The 23,922-nt window shown below is 37.6% G+C and overlaps 2 protein-coding genes across 4 annotated transcripts; both read left to right on the top strand.

The window, feature by feature from the left end:
* The first annotated feature begins 1,314 nt into the window (after window positions 1–1,314).
* On the top strand, window positions 1,315–2,094 carry LOC145814123 (uncharacterized). The gene has a single exon (XM_082910653.1). It carries the CDS (start codon window positions 1,315–1,317, stop codon window positions 2,092–2,094), a length of 780 nt encoding a protein of 259 aa, XP_082766779.1.
* Window positions 2,095–15,553: 13,459 nt separating this feature from the next.
* Window positions 15,554–20,579, top strand: LOC145820099 (KH domain-containing protein At4g18375-like). Of its 3 annotated transcripts, XM_082914758.1 has the most exons (6): window positions 15,554–15,849; window positions 16,647–16,886; window positions 16,983–17,067; window positions 17,137–17,249; window positions 18,793–19,037; window positions 20,254–20,579. In XM_082914758.1, exons 2-5 carry the CDS (start codon window positions 16,650–16,652, stop codon window positions 18,940–18,942), a joined length of 585 nt encoding a protein of 194 aa, XP_082770884.1. In that variant the 5' UTR covers window positions 15,554–15,849; window positions 16,647–16,649; the 3' UTR covers window positions 18,943–19,037; window positions 20,254–20,579. The 3 variants fall into 3 exon arrangements, with proteins under 3 accessions (XP_082770884.1, XP_082770882.1, XP_082770883.1); XM_082914756.1 differs by having other exon boundaries at window positions 16,983–17,249; window positions 20,254–20,574; XM_082914757.1 differs by lacking the exon at window positions 20,254–20,579 and having other exon boundaries at window positions 16,983–17,249; window positions 18,793–20,233.
* The last annotated feature ends 3,343 nt before the right edge of the window (window positions 20,580–23,922 follow it).

The following is a 23,922-nucleotide window of genomic DNA, read 5'->3' as shown; positions in this document are numbered from 1 at the left end:
AACGCTCTGAAGAAAGGAGGCTGAGGTGAGTACTACTACGAAAGTGACCTCTAAGTATGGAAGAATAGATGCCTGAGAAGGGATGGGGAGATGAAATAAATGGGGAAAAAGTTAGTTGACCTTCAGGCAATGGTCCATTTTATGATGCAGAACAACGTAATGCAGCCACTATATCCATTGCTGGATACGCCGATGCTTGCGGCCAAAACTGATGCCTATAAAGGTAGGCAGAAAGCAATCCCAGTAGTCCTGCAGCATGACAAGGAAAAGAAACGTTCGCACCAGACATCGCGAGACGTCGAGCGAACTAAGTCAGTAAGAGGTGAGACGCAGAGGACGCCTCGTACGAAGGGTACTTATGTTAAAGAACCTCGGCATATCCACGGGAAGGCCTATGTTTTCACATAGAGAATGAAGAGAAGTCTAGGAGGACACGCAATGACATCGGGAGCAATGCACCAAAAAGGCTGAAATCTGTTGATAGCCGAGCTCCCAGCCGAACGAAGGAGGATTTAAGAAACTATCTCCAGAGGAAGCGGCTCAACGCTGAGGTCACATCACCCGTCAAGCCGATGACACCATTCTCAATGGAATTAGATACATTTGAAGCTCCAAAGAAGTTCAACATGCCGAGGTTCCATATTTATGATGGTAAGTCAGATCCAAACTTTTACGTTGGCCTGTATTTAAATTCTATGGCTTTATATAGAGGAAATGAGCAGTCGCTGTGCAAAGTGTTCCCTTTGTCTTTTAGGGAGATTGCGTTGGACTGGTTTCACAAGTTGTTGAAAGGAACTATGAAGAGTTGGGAAAGCCTGGCCAAAATGTTTGTGGCCAAGTTTGTCACGAACAAGTTGCAGCCACTACAGGTTGATTACTTGTTGGCTTTGAAAATTGGCGAAGATGAGAACCTCGGGGCTTATACCAAACAGTATTATGAGGTGTTCAACCGAATATCGACATGTAACCAAGAGTTGATAGTCGTATTTTTCAAAAACAGCCTAGAGGATGAGTGCCCACTACGACAGTCACTTGCAAGAACTCTACCAAAGAGTATGGAGGAACTCATGTCACAGATTGAGAAATATGCCAGAGTAGAAAAAGATACGCAAGGAGCAAAGACACCAAACACATGAAAAGAGAAACAGCTCGTCGAAGCGAGCCCGAGGTAATATTGGCTTTAACAGGCAGGAAACAGGGTTAAGAGCTACACAGGCAGTCACCACTGTGTTTCGGATCCTGGTCTACAAAGTTCTAGAGAGAATCAGGAATCAGCCATATTAAGGAGCACTAGAAAAAATCCCTGGTGAATTTATGGGAAGGAGCCGTGGGAAGCACTGTGCTTACCACCATGAGGATGGACACTTGACGCAGGGATGTAAGGCCCTGAAAACACACTTGGAGGATCTAGTCAAGCAAGGCCACCTGAGAGACCTAGTGAATAAGGCCAGAACTAGAGAGAAGCATGCAAGGTTTCCTCCGGCACCGGCAGCACCACCCCCACCACCACAACAAGCAGACGAACCTCGGGTAATCAATGTGATTCACTCGAAGGTCAATGAGAATGACATACGAGGGGAAACCCAAAGAGTAAGGTACTTGCAGCATGTGTGGCACATCCAGGAAAAGAGGCCTAGGACAAACGAGTACCAGGGACCTATGGTTTCTTTTACTGACGTTGACCTGGACATGGTACAGCATCCATACAACAATGCTCTGGTAGTGACCCTCAAGATCAGAGAATGCCAAATAAAGCGCATTCTAATTGACCAAGGTAGCTCTTGTGACATCATGTATGTCAAATATTACAAGGAGCTCATCCTCCACCTAGATGACCTGGAACAATCCAACAGCCCTATAGTTGGGTTCAATGGGACACCGACATGGCCTCTTGGAGCCGTAAGTTTGGAGGTGCAGGCAGGCACCAAGAAGGTAAAAACTAAATTTACAGTAATTGATACCCTCTCCCCTTATAATGTTATCTTAGGAAGACTGTGGTTGCACGCAATGAGGGTTGTTCCCTCAACTCTGCACCAGTTACTGCGTTTTCTAACTGAACTGGAGATTGAAGAGGTAATAGGGGATCAGGTGTAAATAAAAAATTGCTCCATGGCAGCAATGAAGCCCACCTGTAATGTGCGAGAAACAGAGACAGCAGAAATTGAAGACGAGGACATAGAGGTCCTAGATGATGTCGGCAAAGAACCAGTCGACAAAAGTGAGCAAGTTTTGAAGAAGATTCTAGTAAGAGAAGGTGATGAAGAGCGTTTTTTTCTTCTTGGCTCAGGTTTAGCCGAGGAGGATGAAATGAGTTGGAGGTATTCTTGCAAGCAAATATAGAGGTGTTTACCTAGACGCCTTATAAGATGCCAGGCATTGACCCCGAGGTCACTTGTCATAAACTCAATGTGGACAGGTCAGCTAAACCCGTTATTCAACGAGCAAGAAGGCCAACATTAATACATGTGGAGGTAGTTAAGGAGAAAATAGACAAACTATTGGAAGCCCAGGCCATCAGGGAGGTGAACTACCCTACCTGGCTGTCCAATATAGTGGTTGTGAAAAAGAAGAATAGAAAGTGGAGGGTCTGTGTGAACTTCACTAGCCTGAACAAGGCTTGTCCCAAAGACAGTTTCCCTCTGCCAAAAATTGACCAACTGGTGGATGCCACTTCAAGATATGGAAGGATGAGCTTTCTAGATGCTTACAGGGGATACCACCAGATAACAATGTATCCCCCTGATGAGAAAAAGATTGCATTTATCACCCCAAAAGGGCTGTACTATTACAGGGTAACGTCGTTCGGGTTGAAAAATACAGGGGCAACCTACCAGAGGTTGGTGACTAAAATGTTCAGACATCGGATTGGTAAGACAGTAGAAGTATATATTGATGATATGGTCGTAAAGACCAAAGAACTTGGGAACCATTTGGCTGACTTGAAGATAGTTTTTGACATCTTGAAAACATATCGGCTCCGACTCAGTGCTTTGAAATGTACATTTGCAGTCGAGTCTGGTAACTTCCTTGGATACTTGGTCACCAGAAGAGGCGTTGAAGCAAGCCCAGATCAGATCAAGGCTATCATTGACTTAAAAAGCCCAACATCGGCCAAACAGGTCCAAGTTTTGACCGGCAAGGCAGCAGCCCTTAATCGGTTCATTAGCCGAAGTTTAGATGAGTATAAACCATTTTTTAGTTTATTGAAGAAATCCACAAATTTTTTGTAGACAAAAGAGTGCGAAGTCACCTTAGCCAACTTGAAAAGGTACCTGATAACAGCTCCAGTATTGTCAAAACCAATACGTAGAGAAGAACTATTTTTATACTTGGCAGTTTCCAACCATGCAGTAAGTGCAGTGGTAATCCGAGAAGAGGAAGGAGAGTAAAAGGCAGTATACTATGTAAGTAAAACCTTAGCAAGTACAGAAACCAGATACCTGCACCTGGAGAAGTTAACATTGGCCCTGGTGATGGCTTCCAAAACGTTGAATCATTATTTCTAAGCCCATAAGATGGTGGTGCTGACTGAGCATCCTTTGAAGTCCTTGTTACAGCATGGAGATCTGACAGGTAGAGTAGCCAGATGGGCAGTGGTGTTAGGCTAATATGACTTGGAGTTCAAGCCTAGAACAGTTATTAAGGGCCAGGTTCTGGCCAACTTTGTGGCCGAGTTCACCCCTAGTGCCATCTCACGTCGGGCTCCGATGAGCCACGAATTAGGATGTCCAAAAGAATCAGAGGAAACCTAATTGGGGCCAAAGGACCCCACGTCGACGAAACAAGAGAAAGCAGAGTAACCAAAACCATGCAATATCTACATCGGCAACTCTTTCCGTCTGTTTGTCGATAGAAGTTCAAACTGACAAGGAGCGGGCGCAAGGGTGGCTTTGATATCGCCAAACGGGTGAATGATAGAGCAATCAATTCGTTTGGGATTCAAGGCCTCAAACAACAAAGCAGAGTACGAGGCACTGATTGCAAGACTAAGGTTGGTAGCAGCAATGGAAGTCGACGAGGTAGTAGTCTTTTATGACTCCCAACTTATTGTGAATCAGGCAACAGACGAGTATGAGCCCAAGATGAAAGGATGATAGCATATGTTAAAGAAGTTGTCAAGTTACTAGCATTATTCCAGGATTGCCAATTACAGCATGCTAGCCGAGATGACAACAGCTATCCCGATGCCTTGGTTAACCTAGCTAGTGCAATGAAATCAGGCGAGGCAAGGACAATAATGGTTGATTACTTGTCAGGCCCAAGTATAAAACCACTGATCATAGAGTACGAAGCAATATGTGTGGAAATAAGACCAAGCTGGTTGGATACCATAGTTGTATTCCTCAAAGATGGTAGGCTACCAGCAGACAAGAATGAAGCACATAAGATATGATTGAAGTCAGTCAGGTTCTGCTTATCAGTAGAAGGCCATCTCTATAGAAGATCTTTCACTAGGCTCCTGTTGAGATGTGTACATCCATCCCAGGTTAAAGACTTATTGTATGAGATACATAAAGGAGTTTGTGGAAGCCATGCTGGGGGCAGATTACTTGCCCATAGGGCCATAACTCAGGGGTATTGGTGGCCCTACATGTAGATGTATGCTAAAGCCTACGTAAAGAAGTGTGAAAAGTGTCAAAGGTTCACACCTTTGATATATCAGCCAGCAGCAGATTTAAACCCGGTATCCAGTCCCTGGCCATTTGCCCAGTAGGGAATGGATCTTGTTTGGCAATTGCCTCATGCAACTGGAAAGAGAAAGTTCCTCCTGGTAGCTACTTATTACTTCATGAAATGAGTAGAGGCTGAACCCCTTACAAAGATTTGAGATATTGATGTGAAGAACTTCATCTAGAGGAACATCATTACCAGATTTGGAATCCCAAGGGCCATAGTAGCAAATAAGGGTACCCAATTTGACAGTAAGCTAATCAAAAGCTTCTGTGCAAAGTCCAATATTAAGAACTATTATTTTACTCCTAGTTTTCCCCAGAGTAATGGATAGGCAGAAGCATTTAACAAGACCATCCTGGATGGGATCAAGAAGAGGTTGGAAGCAGCCAAGGAAAAGTGGGTAAAAGAATTGCCTAATGTGCTGTGGGCATATCAGACTACGCTGAGAAGATCAACTATGGAGTCTCATTTCGCCAAGGCTTATGGCACTAAAGCTGTCATTCCACCAGAGGTCGGCATCCTTGGAATCAGAACCCAGGGAGTGGAGAATGGGACTAACGAGGCATTCATAGCCCGAGATCTGAACTTACTGGAAGAAAGAATAGAGAGAGCAGCAATTCGGGTAGGGGCATACCAGCAGCAGCTTACTAGGGCTTACAACAAGAAGGTCAATCCAAGAAAGTTTAAGGTTAGGGACCTCATCTTGAGGAAATTTATCAGCAACAAGAAGGATCTTAGCGAGGGCAAGCTTGTTTCAAATTGGGGAGGACCTTACAGAATCATTTCAGTTGTCGGCAACGAAGCATATTGGCTTGAAGACACTGATGGCAAAAAGTTGCCACGACCCTGGAACACTTGCAATCTAAAATATTTCTATCATTAGTTTTTTTTTTTTGAGATTTATGTAATTATTTTATTAGCTAAAATTTTAATAAAATACTAGCTTGATTTTTGTCTTTATTATTGTTGAAATTTGTGCAATAGGACTGAAATAGTCTTATGACGATGTTTCTGAATGAAACATGATGAATAATTTAGACTTATCATATGGTAGAGTTGAATTATACTTGCCATATGATAGAGTTGAACTAAGTTGGCGATGTTTCTGATTGAAACATAATGAATAACTTAGACTTATCATATGGTAGAGTTGAATTATACTTGCCATATGATAGAGTTGAACTAAGCTGGCAATGTTTCCGATTGAAACATGATGAATAACTTAGACTTATCATATGGAAGAGTTGAATTATACTTGCCATATGATAGAGTTGAACTAAGTTGGCGATGTTTCTGATTGAAACTTGACGAATAACTTAGACTTATCATATGGTAGAGTTGAATTATACTTACCATATGATAGAGTTGAACTAAGTTGGCGATGCTTCCGATTGAAACATAATGAATAAATTTAGACTTATCATATGGTAGAGTTGAATTATACTTATGATAGAGTTGAACTAAGTTTGCTCTTGTTGGATTAATAGAGAAACCCAAGTAGAAAACCTCGGCTAATCTTTGTTTTAATCGGACCTCAACAAGAATTGGAGTTGCATGCTTAAACATAAGTAGTACTTAGGTTCACATTAGGGGGACATGAAGTAGGAATGGAATAAAAGCATAGCACCTGTGAAATTTTCTGCAATTTCAAGTTAAAGTTATGAATAAACACTTGAAAATTTTATTTATGAAAATTTCATCCGAGATGGAACTCTCCGAGATGAGTTAATCCGAGATGGGAGTACTTCACTATACCCGAAGTGTAATTGTTTGAGATACTTAACCAAGATGCTGGACCTGGAAGGGTTTGGTCTTGCTGTTACAAATGAACACTTGTAAAAATGTTTAAACAAAATATTTTTAAGTGTTGTCTGACCGAGATCACGGTTGAAGGTGAATTCCAATGTAAGTTAGCCCGAGGAGAACACCCGAAGTGGTCATACAAGAGAAGTTGTACAAGTGCAAAAATATTCTAAGTATGGAAGCCTACAAAGACAGATAATGCTTAAGGAAACAAGCAAGCATTCAACACTAAGAAAAAAAGAAAAAGAAAAAGGAAGACTTGTATTCAAAGATAAAATTTGTTCTAATTACAAAAGAGAGGGCACATCGGCCAAATTAAAGCTACCATTGTTCACAAAACAAAAAAGACTACAAGTAAATGAGAGTAGAAAAAGTTCAAAGTACAAAGGGAAAAATTCCTAAGTGCAGGAGTTTCCAACATTTTCCTCAGACTGTCTTGCCTTGACAATTGGCGTAGTTTCAGCCTCGGCAACTAGTTGGCCAGACTTTTCGGCTTGGATCTCGGTATCTATCTTCTGGAGTGTCTGGTCCAAACTCTTTTTGGCAGTCTAACCCTTGGCTTCAGAAGTTGTTTTCTTTGGAAAGGCACTCTTGGAGACCTTGTCCTCCTCATCTTGAGTCAAGTCAAGGACTTGCTCATTCAGAGTGGGGGACTTAGCTCCAGCAGCAGCCTCTTCATCCTCCTCCTCATCATCATCAGCTTTGGCGTTTTCCTTCTCGGCCTTGTCATTTGATCCTTTGGGAGCTAGAGGCAAAGGTACTTGAAGCAGGTTGATATCTCGGAGGGGAGAGTCCATTGGGACATACAGCTTGTTGAGTGTCATCGTCCAGCCGAGATAATAACCACAGTTGCAAGCTAGATTGACTTGCTTTTTATATTGGTCGTGGACTACGACTTGGTCTTCTTCGAAAGCCTTCTCGTCGTCTACTTTTACTTCGGCCTACTTTGACTCAATGGCCTCTTGAAGCTTGGCCTCCAATTCTACTACTCTGGCCTTGGCAACCTCCACCTCGGCCTTGGTGGCCTCAGCACTTTCCTTCGCAGCCTTGGCTTGGCTTGGCTTGGCTTGGCTTTGCGCAGCCTTGGCCTGGCCTTGCGCAGCCTTGGCCTGATCCAGCAGACTTTGGTTGTTGGCCTCGGTATTGTTCAATGAAGACAGGAGCTTGGTGGCTACTTGGGTCTTTTTCACTAACTCCTTCCTTGTCATCTCTGTCTCGACAGCATACGAGTGTACATGTTGGATGGCCTGCAAGGAATGAGACAGATTAGTGAAAATTTTGGCCAAGTGTTGGAAAGCTTAAAGAGAACAAAGTGGGAAACTTACCAAGACTGAGTGCTGCATCATCGGGCTGAAGTTCTCATACTCGTGAAGATCGGCCATGTGATTCATGTCTTCGGGTAGGAACACGACCGTTAATAGGGCGGTGCCGACCTCGACGTTCTCGATCGCACTATCGCTGGCTATCAAAGGTCTATCTCCCACCATGACCTCGGGCGCCCAAATCATATTGTGAGGGAAGCTGCTGTTACTCTCTGGGCGATCGGACCTCGCCTTCTTTGGTGGTGGGGCATCAGGAGTTGTAGTCTCAACTGGCCTCTTCTCGACGGCACTTGAGCTATTTTCGATCTCAGCTAGCTTGGAGATCGGCACAGTATCCTTAGAGTCAACCTGAGTCACTCTTGCCTTCGCTTTAGCCTTCTTCACTCTTTTTTGCTTCGGCTTGGGTTGGGATGGAGAAGAAGAAGATTGGACAGTCACCACTCTCAGAAGGGTAGCAAGAAGATTTTCAACAACGACTGGTTTGCGACCCATCTTATCGGGTGTTGCAGCGACAGTAACCTTGGTGCTGAAATGGATTGCTGGCAGTGCAATGAGGGGGTTTGCTGGATCGTAAGTCGACGCCTCTAATTCTCGGTGTTTTCGGCTACGAGTTCTATCGGTTAGAACGCTTGGTGGAGCTTAACGTCGGCGTCGACGCTGAGATGATGGAGTAAGTTCAGGAGTAGAGGTGGATAGTAGTTCCAAAGGATCTGAAGAAGGGGCCTAGTCTGGCCTTGGTGATAACGCAACTGGTGGAGTTATTGTTGATGGAGGAGTTTTGCTTCGGCGGGAAATGTTAGGCAGAGCAGACTTGTAGGTTAGAATATAATTCAGCAGCAATGGGGCTTTGCACTTTTCGACTGCCAAACCCAGAAGCCTTTTCAAATGGGGGTTGAGAAAAAAGAATTGGCAGAAATCCTTGAATAGTTGGGGAAGATCTGTAAAGAAGAGGAAACATTAGCATAGACAAAAATAAATTGACAAAGTCTTAATAGAAAGAGGGTTAATGCCTCAATTCTTACCCTTGTCCTCTCTAAAAACTGCTTGGCGCAGAGGAAAAAAGTGAAGATCATCATCAGGAGCGAACTCCCAGTTGTCTGAGACGGTCAGGTAGTCATCTCCAGCACTCTTGTTGGAGTTAGGAAGGTCGGCTATGAGTTTGAAGGCGGTGAATCTGGGTTTAAGGTAATATGTGTAGCCTTTTTCAGACTTAAGGCCACACATTGTATAGTAGTACTAGATGTCGGCTAATGTGATCCTAGCCTTTTCTCGGTGTGCTAGTTCGATTATACCGTTGATAACCCGATATGAGTTTATGGCCAGCTGCATAGGGTTAAGTTTGTAATAGTGCAGGATTTCCTTAAACAAGATATTTAGAGGGAACCGAAGTCCACACTTAATAAACTTAACTACAGAAAAGGGTATAGAGTCTCCATTAGGCATAATGGAGTCCTCCTCCCTAGCCAACCTTAGCTAGACGTCGGCTGGAATAGAGAACTCTCGTCTAAAATATTCTAGTTTTTCTGGAGTATCTACCCTCCACCTGAACATACCCATTGTCTCGGTTAAGATGGGTTTGGAAACAGTTTTTGTTAAAAGAAGCTTGTTGAAAAATTTTGGGACCTCGGCTAAACCCTAGAGAGCACTGGGGTAAGGGTTTTGGAGGTCAATGAAGGGTTTTGTTTCAGTTTTTCTAGAGAACAAGGTTCTAAATCAAATCCCAAACCTAAGTCTACGTAGAAACAAGAATCAAAGGCAAGAATCTGGAAACGCAATAAGAAAAATAGAACAAAGAAGCATGATTCAAAATTAAGAAAACAAACAGCAATCCAAGAATATGGAAAGGAATTACAAGTTTGTAGAACATTGAGTAAGTGCAAGGCAATGTGCAAAAATCACCAGCAAAACACAAATCGACGCAATAGGAATGGACTTCGAAGCACAACACAGACTCAAGAACAGGAAAATGATGACTAGAACATAAAAATAGAAACAGAGTACAACTAAGAAAACAAATTCAATGGCAACAGAAGCAGTACAGGCATATGGTAGAATTCGAAGGGAAATTATAGAACAATGGACGATTGAAATTGAAAGAAATTATGAACTCACTGAATGGAGCTGAGAACACTGACCCTGGAGTGAGGTTCGCCGGAATTGGATGATGACGACAGCTGTGATCAGATGATGAAAAAGCCCGCCGTAAATAGTGAACGAAACGGGGGCAAAGAGCTCGAAAAACACAATAATTGAGGTTTTGGGAATGTGGAGAGAGAAAATTTGAGCACAAAGAGAGAAATGCAAAAATAAAAAGTGAAAAGACGGAGAGAGAGAGAGAAAGAGTTTTGTTGAAAATACTAAAAGGCAGCAAAATGTAACAAGGTGCCTTGGACGACGTGCTTGTTAGGCAACGTGGGCAAAAGCGACATGACCTGATAGCGCGTGTCAGGTACGAACCAGTGGGAGAAGGACGCGTAGATGAAACGCTTAGAAGGACTGTACGTGATAGCTCATGCACGGTTAGAGCTCTTGAAATTCTTGAAAATAATGAGGCTATAACCTCGGTAAGAGAGACGATCTCGGCAAAGATGTGTAAAGAATTGGATTCTTGATCCTTGGGGGAGTAAACAGTTGAGTCCTGGTTATATAAAGCCAACGAGTTATGATCTCGGTCAAACGAGAAGATTAAACGTCAGCCGACAAGCTATTTGGGCAAACGATGTAGGTTCTATCACCTCAGGTTGTCGAGGTAATAGAACCTAGGGAGCAGTTGTGGGGAGACATTTTATAAATGACCGTACGTGGCTACGGTGATGCCGAAGTGTCAACCGAGGTGCCATGTGGCCTGGTCACACTACCAAGGTGATCTCTGCTAGGTCGAGGTAATCTGCGGGGATAACGGAATCTAGGATAAGCAGATAAGGGACATGAGTCCTAAAACTGGAGAGGATCTCAGTCTGGATAGGGATAAGGCTTGAAAAGAGTTTATTTCTATCTGGCTGAGGTCCAGGATAGGCATTGAACCTGAGTCAATGAAAGTGAGGCTTCTAAAGGGATTAGGTCACTGCTGGATATAAAAGCAAGGTACCCTCATGGGTCAAAGGTAAGTTCTTTCTTGTGAGTTTAAGCTCTATTTGCTATCTGGGAGAGATATTTATTTTACTGACTTGATCGTCGGAGTGCCCCTAGGTGGATGAACCACCGCCGGACTCTCATCTTCTTGTTACAGGTTGTTGGCCTTAATCTATTCTACCAGTATTCTCCAGTTGAGTTCCTTGTTTGGTTGTGTAGTCAAAAATCAACACCCATAGTATTCTTTATTTTACCTATTTATAGAACCAAATTATTTAAAGAGCCATCAAATATAACGAGTCTTGAAGAATTGTATTAAAATAACTATTGTAATACTTGAAGTATTAGAATGACTAAAATATAATAATTTTAAAAGTTATTTGGAGATGCTATAAATGTAAGGGAAATATCAAATGAGTGATAATTTGAAAAAATAATTACAAATCAATGATAAATTTTACAAATATTAATAATTAAAATCATAAGTTTTTTCATAAATCTGTAATTATTTTTTGAAAAAACTATTGAATTGTAATTTCTCCTAAAATATAAGGTGAAAAAATTAAAATATTTTAGAATAAATTTTTAATTTTTTACCAAAAAATATGTAAAATGTAAAGATAATGAAAAAGATTTTTAAATTTTTGTATGATTGTTTAACTTTTTAATCACTTTTTGAATTCTTAATTATTTTAATCACTTACCAAACATAGCTTAATGATGGGATTGTGATTTTATATTTAGATAATTTAATGATTGAGGAAAATTGGTTTGGACAGTTTTTGTTGTATAGGAAAAATCATTCAAAATTTATTAGATTATAACTGTTATTAAATGGATAATTACTGTATTGGTAGATTATTTTTGGAAAAAAAAAAATGCAATATCGTTCACACCAATTGGGATATACATTTTATATTAACTAGCGGGCTACACATCCAACTTGTGTACAATTTTAAAAAATATAATAATACAAAAATAATGATAAAAAAATATACATATAGTATGTATGATATATTGATTAACTGATAGGAGCTTGTTTTGCCAAATTAATGATCTTAGCTTCAAATTTTGTCTACTATTTTTATTTTTTTTTTAAACATAAATATCAAGTTCATGAATATTTTAAAAACACTACAAGAAAAGTGGGTATATGAGACGGGACTATTTGCGACGGTACACTTGCCGTCTCAAAAAGTCACTTTTTGCGACGGCAGAATATGCCGTCTCAAAAAAGCAGAGTATTTGCGACGGCACCAAATGCCGTCTCAAAAAAGCAGAGCATTTGCGACGGCACAATTTGCCGTCTCAAAAAATAAGAGCATTTGCGACGGTATTTTCTGCCGTCGCAAATACTCTACTTTTTTGAGACGGTAAATTTGTGCCGTCACAAATGCTCTGCTTTTTTGAGACGGCATTTGGTGCCGTCGCAAATATTCTGCTTTTTTGAGACGGCATATTCTGCCGTCGCAAAAAGTGACTTTCGTGTTTTTTGTTAATTTTTAGTGAATATTTTTAAAATTTTGAATATTTTTTTTAAATGCACCTTAGATGTATCTAAAAAAAAAATTATGAAAAAATATTTTTAAAAATTAATAAATACATAAAAATACAAAAAAAAATGTATTGAATTATTGTATATTTGGTATTTAGTGAATTTTTAAAAGATTTTTTTTACAATTTTTAAAATTTTTAGGTGTATTTATGTTAGGTGTATCTAAAAATTAAAAAAAAATACTTAAAATATTAAAACAATTCAGTAAAAATAATATAACACGGAAACACAAGAAAGTATAATTTTCTCAAAAGAGTTTTTGGAAAACTCTAACCTAGCATAGTGATTGTTGTTTTGAGACAGCTTCATATATATACAGTCACAAAATGGTTTGAATAAATTCTAGTACTTTTTTCTGTCGCAAAAAAAATTTAAAAAAACAATGTCTTCTTACTCTTTTGATATAACATTTCTCTTTTCATTCATTTTTCCATCTTCATGTCTCTCTGTCTCTATCTCTCTCTCTTCTCTTTATCTCTTTCACTCATCACTCTTCTTTCTCTGTCTGTCTGTTTCTCTCTCTCATTTTCTCTTTGTGTCTCTCGCCTATCTCTCTTCTCTCTATTTCTCTCATCTGTTTTCTCTCTCTGTCTCTCTCGCTCATCTCTCTTCTCTCTATCTCTCTCATTTATTTTCTCTCTCTCTCTTATCTTTTTATCTTTCTCGTCCCTTTCTCTTCTCTCTCTGTCTTTCTCTTTTTCTGTGTCTCTCTCTCGCTCATCTATTTTCGCTCTATTTCTCTCTCTTTTTGTCTATCTCTCGCTCATCTGTTGTTTCTCTCTCTTTTTCTATCTTTCCCTCTATCTCTATCTCTCTCTATCTCTTTTTCTCTCTATCTCTCTCTCCCTGTCTCTCTCTCACTCGTCACTCTTCTCTCTCTCTACTTGTCTATTTGTCTATTTCTCCCTCACTATGTTTGCCTTGCTCACTCTCTTACTCTCATCTTCTCTATTTATCGAGCTCCTTCTCGATTTATCGATCCACTATAAACGACGTCGTCTTACTCTTTTGAACATTTCTCTTTTCACCCATTTTTTCATCTTCCTATCTCTCTGTCTCTGTCTCTCTTCTCTTTTCCTCTCTTACTCATCACTCTTCTCTGTCTATCTATCTCTCCATTTCTCTATGTGTCTCTGTCTCTCTTCTCTGTCTCTCTCTCACTCATTACTCTTCTCTGTCTATTCGTCTCTCTCTTTCTCTCTGTGTCTTTGTCTCTTTTCTCTTTCTCTCTCTTACTCATCACTCTTCTCTGTCTGTCTGTCTGTCTGTCTCTCTTTTTCTCTGTATCTCTCGTCCATCTCTCTTCTCTCTATCTCTTTCATCTATCTTCTCTCTCTGTCTCTCTTCTCTCTCTATTTTTTTTTTCTCTCTCGCTCATCTCTTTCTGTCTCTCTCTCGTTTATCTCTTTTCGCTCTTTTTTTTTTCTCTTTCTGTCTCTCTATTTGTCTATATCTTTTCACCAATTTTTTCATCTTTTTCTCTCTATTTTCTTTCTCTCTCTCATTCATCACTCTCATCTCTCTGTCTGTCTATTTGTCTCTCTCTCTGTGTCTTTCATTCATCTGTCTCTTCTCTCATCTCTTTTCTCTCTGTCTCTCTATGTGCGTGTGTGTGCCTCTCACTCATCTTTCTCTCTCACCACTCATCTCCTCTGCATCTCCTCTACCACCTTCACCACTACTGCAAACGCCATTTCACTACCACCACTACTACCACGGTCGCCATTTCACCTCTACGGCTACCATTACTACTACCATCGCCACCACTTCACTACCACCACTACCACTACTACTACTACCTTTACCTCTCTTTCACCCCTGCTACTCCATTTACTCTACTACTACCACAACTTTACCACTAATCTCCTTTGTCATCACCACCACCACCACCACCACCATCATCTTTTATCCACCACCTTCACCACTACTGTCAGTTCCTCTTCTCTACCACAAAATATTACCTCTCTTCTCTCTTTCACTCATCACTTTTCTCTGTCTGTCAGTCTTTGTCTTTGTCTCTTTCTCTTTCTCTCTCTCTCTTTGTCTCTCGCTCATCTCTCTTCTCTTTATCTCTCTCATCTCTCTATCTCTCTTCTCTCTTTCTCATTTATCTTCTCTCTATCTCTCTATCCGTCTCTCTCACTCATCTTTCTTCTCTCTTCGTCTCTCTCTTTTTCTATGTCTTTCTCTCGATCATCTTTTTTCGCTCTCTTTCTCTCTCACTCTATTTATCTCTCGCTCATCTATTGTTTCTCTTATTTTTCTATATGTCTCTCTCTATCTGTTTCTCTCTCTGTCTCCCTATATCTCTCTCTATATCTCTTTCTCTCTTTGTCTCTCTCTCACTTATCACTCTTCTCTCTCTCTCTCTTTCTCTCTCTATGTTTGTTTGTCTGTCTTTCGCTCTTCTCTCTCTCTCTCTTTCTCTCTATGTGTCTGTCTGTCTGCTTGTCTCTCTCTCCCATTGTGTTCACCTTGCTCACTCTCTCCCTCATCTCTTCTCTATTTACCAAGCTCTCCACTACAAGAAAATGCACTTTTAGCGATCACTTTGTCTCTCTCTCACTCATCACTTTGTCTCTGTCTATCTGTCTGTCTCTCTTTCTCTCTCTCTATCTCTCTTCTCTATCTGTCTCTCACTCATCTCTCTCTCACCACCCATCTTCTCTACCACATTCACCACTACTGCAAATGCCATTCCATTATTACCACTACTACCACTGCAAATGCCACATTGACCACAAAAAATTAACTTTATTTGAATGAAAAATATTATCCCTACTTCTACCAAATAAAAAAATAATAATAATTTTTTATTCATTAAAATAAATATGAAACAAATAAATTTTCAACCTTACTAAATGAAAAAATAAAAATAAAAATTCATTAACTATAAAAAAATTATTTTAATGAAAAATAATTTTTTTTAGCAATGACATCCTCTGTTGCAAAAAAAAAAAAAAAAAAAAAAATCATTTTATTATTTAAATATTTATTTGTAATGAAAATAAAAATAAAAAAAATCCAAAAAAATTTCCAGCCCCCTCTTTTCATTCCCACCCGGTTCCCCCCTCCCTCTTTCCATTCCCGCTCCCCCCTCCCCCTCCCCCTCCCCCTCCCCCCAAAATCCCCAATCTGTTCAACCAAAATCCCCAATCGGGTTCTCCCCCAAAACCCCAACCTCTTCAACCAAAATCCCCCCCGAAAAACCCAAAATCCCCAATCTCTCCTTCCGTTTATCTCTCTACCCATTTGTCTCTCTAGGTTTTAGGGTTTTGAGTGTGAGAGAGATGGGGCAACAGTCTTTGATCTACAGCTTCGTGGCTAAAGGAACAGTGGTTCTCGCCGAACCCATACGTTTCTCATCCGCCCATTCCTTCTTCAGCTACCAAATCCACGGCCTTCTTAAACTCTCACAAATGGGTACGTCTCTCTCTCTCTCTCTCTCTCTCTCTCAATTTTCAGTTTTCTAATCCACTTAATTTACGATGTTTATCGTAAAATCTCATGTTCTGGTGCATCACAATCCTATAATTGAACTAACTAAATTATTGTTCATCTTTAATTAATTTGCTATTACTTCTATGTTGTTCTTAGGGTTTTAAATTAATTCTATGTTGTTCTTAGGGTTTTAATTCATATACCTGAAAACTCTGACAATTTTATATGCGTTTAATGGATTTATACTTAAACTGTTTTCTATTTAACATTTTTTGTTCCACAAACTTCAATCTTTATGGTTTTTCTCTAAATTTTGATGCCATTGATTTTTCCTTTAGTTGTTAAAATTTGAATCCGAACCAAGTATAGTCGGTGAAAAATAGCCAAAATGGGGCTTTCTTTTTTTATGGACTTCTTGAATCGTTGAAAGAGTCTTCGCTCTTTGGATTTGTATCCGATAAACTATTTGCTAGAATTTTTTTTTTTAAATTTTTTTTTTTTAATGTGTTGTAACCTTGTTTGTCTGAAACTGTTGTCTTCTCACAGTTTTCTTTCTGTCTCTCTCAAGAATTCTTGTTTTGTTTAACTGAGTTAACCATCTATCTCTATTAAAGTTCTAATTTTTTTTTTCAGTTTCATTAATGGGTCTTATGAATTTTATACAAATTCAGATCCTCTCTTTTCTACCTCTGTTGACTCTGAATTTTTCTGTTTCATTTGATAAGAATTTTTCTGTTTCTACCTCTGCCTTGATATTTTTGCACCACTTTTTTTGGCAGTCCATGGATGACATGAAATCCATAGCAGTTGAAGCGGTTTTATTGCTGCAAGGGAAGATAAATGACGAAGATGATGACACTGTAACTATCCGGCTTCTTGTTCCATCTAAAGTTATTGGTTGTATAATTGGAAAAAGTGGTTCAATCATAAATGAGATCCGGAAGAGAACTAAAGCTGATGTCCGTATCTCCAAAGGCGAGAAGCCTAAGTGTGCTGATTCCACCGATGAACTTGTTGAGGTATATTTCATGCTGTTTCCATAAGCTTTTAATATAATTCGTATTTTTGTGTAGTTTTACCTTGCTTTCCATTGACATGTTTTGTTCTGCATTCAGGTGGTTGGGGAAGTTAGTAGGGTGAGGGATGCACTTATTCAAATTGTTCTGCGGCTTCGAGATGACGTCTTAAAAGACAGGGAAGGTGGTCATAATACTTCTGCTGGTGCCGATTCTATGTATTCTAGTGGTACTGATTTTTCTATGCCTTCAGTTTTGCCTAGGGTTCCCCCAGTTGCTCCAATGGGTTATGAACAGAGAACTGAATCTGGGAGTGGCTTAGGCATGCTTTCTTCAGGCAGCCTTTATGGATATGGATCTTTATCAGTATGTCAATGTTGTGGCATTTAATTTCTTTGTTATTTCCTTAGTGTTATGGTCATATGATATTTTTAGATCTTGTTATTCATTTTTTTTTTCCAGTTACAAGTTTTCTTTGGTACATTTATGGCAACGTGCTTGCTTATTTTTCTATATTGTTTTAATTTTGTTACTTAGGCATTGTTTCCTAAAACTGAAAATTAACTACTGAAAACTTTAAAATTTGAATTTTTTAATTTGAAAAACTGTTTGGTATCTACTGAATTTTTTAATTTGCATTTAATTTCTTTGTTATTTCCTTGGTGTTATGGAGAACATTGCTGGTTTTGATTTCTTATATGGGGCCTTTTTTTGATTTCTGAAAGAAAAAATGTATTTTCTTGGGGAAGAGGTACAAATGGACAGCTTGGGCATGGGGAATCAGTTGACCGGTAATAACTTTTGGACTAGCCCAATATTTTGACATTATGAGTTTCATATGATACTTTGTATTTGGCTTTGGGCATGGAATGCCTCTGAAATGGTGTTGAAACAACTCATTGTTTTGTTATTTTTGATGTGCTTATGTGTGATATGATAAATTTGGGGAGAATCTTGTGATTTTGAATTTTCACTAGTGTTTTTAATTAGTATCCCAATCAAGGAAAACATTATATTTCGGCTGATTTGGTGGAAATGAGATGACATTTTGTTTCTTGTATGTGAGTTCAACCAACCCAATCAATCACGTGACATCGATTATGGAAGCCATTGGCTCTTTGGTAGGGCCTTGATGGATTCTTTTCTTTTTGGAAACATACACATTAAGGGGCTGATCCCCATGAAACAGACATTGTGGGCAGAGTTTCCCATTCTACTAAATGAACATGCAAACGCCACACACACATGTGCGTATGTAGCATGAATCATTGCTGTCTCAATATTATACTTAAAAGCGTTCACTTCCCTTCAAGATCGTAATAGAAACAACATAAATACTTTTTATCATAATACAAGAAGGGACATGTAAGAGTGTTTAACAGTAAGCAGTTTCTCAGTTTTTTTTTTTGCCTTCTTTTTGTTGGTTTGTCCTTGTTGAAGATCTTCACAAATTCAATGGTGTGTGCACCCGTTTTGCGCCTTATGAATATATTTTATATAATATAATTATCAATTCTACATTGACATATGCACACAAAAGAATTGGATTCACATTCACACCATTTGGACTATATCATCTATGCATGCCAGGAAATAATGACTGAAGAAGCCAATCTGATTACCACAGTATTTTATGCCACAGACGTGGATATTAGATCCTTCCTTGTTCTTCTCTAAATGTTAATTACTAATTTCTTGGCAGTTAGTGTTGCATATATAAAATTTTTCTTTCCAATCTATAATGTTTGCCCCTTTGTCATTCTTTTAAGTTAAAGATTTTGACTTGGTGATTGAAATATGGATGACTTCAGACTTTCATGGTTAATATGTGGCTAGATGTATATATGTATGCAAATATTATTTCGTAGGCTGCTGAGCTCATATAATGGTTTTTGTCAAATGAATTCAGGTGAAACAGGATCCAATGGAAGTAAACTCTGTGTTTATTCCATCCACCAAAGGTTCAAGCATTTTTCTGATTGGTTACTGGAAATCATGGCTATGGGAGACTTGGATGCTTTCTTTCCTGCTGCAACATGTGAATATGCTCCTATTGTAGATGAGATTTGGAAGGATCCTGCCATCCAGGAAACCTACAAGAGAAGGAAAGAAATTCATTTGCTTCCAGATGTTGCCAAATATTTCTTAGATCGGGTATGGCGTGTCTGCATCATCTTTTACTCTATCTCGTGATGATGACATATTTATTGCTTAGCTGTAAATTGTTCTTGCCACTTGTATATTTTTTTTTATTATCACTTGTTTTTATTTTCCCCCCTTATTTCATCCCTTGTTCTTAAGTCTGGAGTGAAGTTGAAGTTAATGTTTACTAGCAGCATCTTCAGGTTCCTGGTTTGTTGAATCAGTTTGTGAAAGGTTTTTCAGTTTACATATAATAATTTTCTCATTAGCTTTTATAAGTTCGCCTGCTTTTATAAGTTCACACGTATTAGGATTTGGCTCATAATCATTTTACATGCACGAGAGATAAGTTTAGCCCATCTTAGTTCAACCATGTGATAAACTTTTTTGAGTACACATGTCATAGTCTAATGCATGGAAGAAAAAAGAACCAAAGGACAAATGTCCAGCTCATGACAGATGGGCTTCAAAGCTGATGGACAATACTTAAAAACAGATGGGCCATTTCTGTATTTTATAGTAGTGTATTTATTTCATGTAAATAGTCAAACTGTGAATGTGTGGTGTAGTAAATAGCCATACTTCTTTGTTAAGATTCCAAAAAATAGAAAAAGATACTGGCAGGTCAAAAGCAGCTCACATATCCTTGAGCATAGACATGTTCTTAACTTGTTCATCACTTGAGATTTCTTTTAAATCCCATACTTGGTTCTTGTAATAAATGAACAAGGTGGAGTGAGCACCTGCATTTTTTCAATGTATCATTACTGGTGTTTAAATAGTTGGAATGTGTGGAACACCTGCTAATAGATGATGGAAGCGGCACTCATTAAAAGAAAAAAAAGGGGAGGTGGAAGAGGCAAGATTAAGTGTTCTTACGAGTAAATCAAATTCTAGGGCTTGAAGCTACAAACTAGTTATTCATATTTAAGTTTCAACAAGCACTGCATAGTGCAATACAAATGATATTTAAGCATATACGTATTTGAATATGATTGGAGGACATTTGAAATTTCTCAAATATTACAAAGTCTGTCACTAACACAGTTCTTTTCTGGCATATGAACTTTGTACGTTATGAACCCTAGTTCTTATCTTTGCTCTGTCATTATCATGGGGATTTGTGTATTAGCTTTTATCTCTTTATGATTTTGATGGTATTTATTACTTTGTTCTAGATTTTCTTCAAAAAGATTATAATTTGCAACTGTTATCTATTTATTTGTAGGTCAAGAGGATAAATTTTGCCGAGGGGAAGATCTGATTCTAGAAGGAATTTGCAGCTTGATTTTTGAAATAGGCCCAAAATTGAAATCTTGTTGGAAATTTTTTATTTTTTGTAAGAGCATTTAAATATCCAAGTGTGTTGATTGGTGAATTTTAGATTTTATTTTATTATTTTATTTTTTTTTAGGATTGGGGTGAATTTTATAATTTAAATACGCTTTTATGAACATGTACAGTTTAATTGTTCTTTGTAAAATATTGAATTTGATGGTTTTATCAATTTTTATTTTTATTTTTATTTTCTGTTATGATGTTTTTGTGAATGGAATGTAAATAATCAGTTCAGAGCATATTTTATATTAATTAAATTATGAAATTAAGTAAAAGGGTGGCGTTTTTATTCAAAACGTCACTATATCGTGTGATGTCATCAGTTATATTGGACAGAATTATTTAAGCAGATTTAATAGTATACCGGCGTTTATGAAAACGTCACTATAAGTATCAGTGACGTTTATAAAAGGCCTTATACCTATAGCGACGGCGTTTTGTCGTCGCAAAAAAACAATTTTTTTGGCTGAAATGTAACGCCTTTAGCGACGGCTCAGGTTGCTGTCTCAAATACACTTTTAGCGACGGTATTTTTACCGTCGCAAAAAACCCTTTTAGCGACGGCAGTGCTGTGCCGTCGCAAAAAACTGAGATTTTCACCCATTATTGGCGACAGAAATTTTCCGTCGCGAAAAATGCATTTTCCCGTCGCAAAAACAAAGGCGACGGCAAGTGCCGTCGCTAAAACTCTTTTGCAACCCCCCTTGTTGCGACCCCCACTTGCCGTCGCAAAAAACTATTTTACCGTCGCAAAAACCTTTTGAGACGGTGTTTGGGGTATTTGCGACGGCATTTTGCCGTCGCAAAAAATAATTTTTTTTGTAGTGAAATACCAAAAATATGAGACATATATGTGTCAACACCCGCAACAACCCTCACTTTATATATTATAATAGATGAATAATGTTAACGACAATTCTATGAATTTTATTAAGAAGCATGTAATGCTGAAATATTAATAATTTCAATACCTTTTGCATATTCTTTAAAGGTTCTTACAAATTTTAATATACTTTCTCAAGTATTTATCTAGGGAAACTATATATGCACATTCTTAAAAAAAGTATACTATATTCACTTTTAATTATATATATATATTTTTAATTATGATATTATTTTAATTATGTTTCATGTTGTATTTAATTATGATAATTTTTATTTTTATTTTTATAATTATGACTCAAAAATATAAAATTATTTTATTTTATTTTTTAACTATAAAATAAATATGATATACACCTTTAAAGAGCGTGTATATACCATAGTGTTTCTTATTTATTTATGAACTTTTTACATTTATCAAGACTGGTGACAGTGTGTGTGATTGTCCTTACCCTTTTTTTCTATATATATAGTTGATGACAGTTACAATGGTGACAGTATGATAAAAATAATTAAATTTTATTAAAGGGTAAATTATACTTTACATTCTTAATGTTTTATCTATTTTCTATTTTGATCATTTAAATTTGATTTTTTTTTACTTTGACCCTTCATATTTATAATTCTTCTCACTTTGGTCCTTTATATTTGATTTTTTTCACTTTGGCCCTTCATATTCGTAATCTTTCCCACTTTAGCCCTTTATATTTACAATCATTTTCACTTTACTCTTAGACTAACTTCCATTTAAAAAATTAACAGAATCTGTCACATCACCAACACATCAGCTTCATGTATGATATAAAAAATTCACTAAAGATGCAAAAAATAAAAAATAGAAAATAAAAAAATTAGAATGTTTTTTTTAGTCTTTAGTGATTTTTTTTTTTGAATTTGTTCATAAACATTATTACATTATAGATGTATCTAACTTAGATGCACCTAAAAAAATAAAAACAAATTTAACTAAAAAAATAAAAAAAGTTCACTGAAGACCAAAAAAAAAAAAGAAACGATAACAAACTTTTCATTTCAGAATTGACAATACAAACATTTGAATCAGTATATTTTCATTTTGTTATTCGGTCTGTAGGAGTAATTTTTTTTGGATTAAATGACCATTATTTCGTATACCTAATACCTTTGTAATTCCTTCGCTTGGATCAACTGTGAACTGTTTATACAAAGAATCAACTACGCCAAACTCTTTCATTATCCAAATGGAACAAGACTTGGTTGGAGCAGCTTCTTCCTAACGTAACACAGAAAGCAATTCGCCAAAGACTGAGGCCTTGTTTGGTTTGTGTTTCTCAAAAAAATTTGGAAAAAACTCTCTACAAATAATTTTTCAAAAGTAATCAAACCAAACAAATTTTTTCAAAAAAAATTTCCGAAACTTGTTTGGTTTACAAATTTTTCAAACAAATCTCTCTCATACACATCAAATCAATCACCTTTTCTAAAACTCTCTCTAAAAATAATTTTTCAAAACATCTTTTGAAAAAAAGCCAAACCAAACAAATTTTCGTATTTTTTTATCTCAAAACATGTTTCTCAAATACAAACCAAACAAGGCATGAAGCACTCATCTCAGTTCTCAGGCCTACCATACCATTTGGTAACATCATTGTTTGAAACACCTCATCACACAAATCAAACCACAAAAACAATGGATCATTGGATTTCTTCATATTTGTAGCAAAATGAATAACCTATAGTAATCCTATATCACTACAGGAAATATAGGTTGTGGTGGCGTATTTTTAATGGCGTTTTTAAAAATGTCACTATTCATAATACTTAACGGCGTTTCATAAACGTCGCATTTTTTTTAAGTAAAACGACGCCGTTTCATCAATAGAAGACGTTTTAAATAGGTTATCTCTCAGGCGCTCCCTCTCTCCTTCTTTACATCCTCATTTTGAATCTCTCCAAATCTCTCTCTCTCTTCTCTCTCTCTGCTGTCTAAGAGCATCCCCAGCAGATGCCTTAAAATAGCTTTTTGCTATCATAAGGGGTTGATTCTTCAAAAATCTAACCTCATCAGATCTCTTATATGATCCCTTAAATTTAGGATTGCTACAGTGACTCCTTATTTGTAGGGAGTCACTGTAGCTCCCTCATATTTGATAAATTCATATTTTATTTCGTTTAAGGCGTGAACACAACAACCTAGACAAGGGCTGGATATCCAGGGGGTTGATCGGCCGAACGTTCGGCCCAATGACCTCTGTTTAATTCAGCGGTATTCTTCTTCTGGTATTCTTCACACTGTGTTCTGGTATTCTTCATTTGAGAAGGTTAGACATTTTCTGGTATTCTTCTTCCTTCAATATATTGAGTAGAGGATACACACTATGTTCAATTCAGTGGTGATTTAGTGGCTAAGGATACACACTGTGGTGATTGAAAATACAGTGGTTATTTCGAATACACACTATGTATTCCTTCAATATATTGTTGTGGTGTATATTCTTCTTCCTTCATAAAATATTCTTCTACCTCTACTCAATATACCAGAAAATATTATTTTTCTCATTCATTATTTTATAATTAAAAAAATATTCAAATTTAAAAGCAAATGAAAAGATTACTTTAATAGAATAGAGAAAGAATAGGGAGTTTGATGAGGAAAATAAATGAAAAAGTGATTCCTAAAATAGGGAATGAATTTTTT

This window comes from Camellia sinensis, chromosome 2 (genome assembly GCF_055761805.1).
Source record: "Camellia sinensis isolate YWXY chromosome 2, ASM5576180v1, whole genome shotgun sequence".
Lineage (NCBI taxonomy): Eukaryota > Viridiplantae > Streptophyta > Magnoliopsida > Ericales > Theaceae > Camellia > Camellia sinensis.
This window is presented reverse-complemented; position numbering and strand designations above follow the sequence as displayed.

What these genes read in the sequence shown, in the direction of transcription:
- LOC145814123 (XM_082910653.1), top strand. Translation starts at nt 1,315, where the DNA reads ATGGGAAGGAGCCGTGGGAAGCACTGTGCTTACCACCATGAGGATGGA.
- LOC145820099 (XM_082914756.1), top strand. Translation starts at nt 16,650, where the DNA reads ATGGATGACATGAAATCCATAGCAGTTGAAGCGGTTTTATTGCTGCAA. An exon ending in CCACCGATGAACTTGTTGAG is followed by an intron (nt 16,887 to 16,982) that starts GTATATTTCATG and finishes TTCTGCATTCAG; the next exon opens with GTGGTTGGGGAAGTTAGTAG. An exon ending in ATGGATATGGATCTTTATCA is followed by an intron (nt 17,250 to 18,792) that starts GTATGTCAATGT and finishes AAATGAATTCAG; the next exon opens with GTGAAACAGGATCCAATGGA.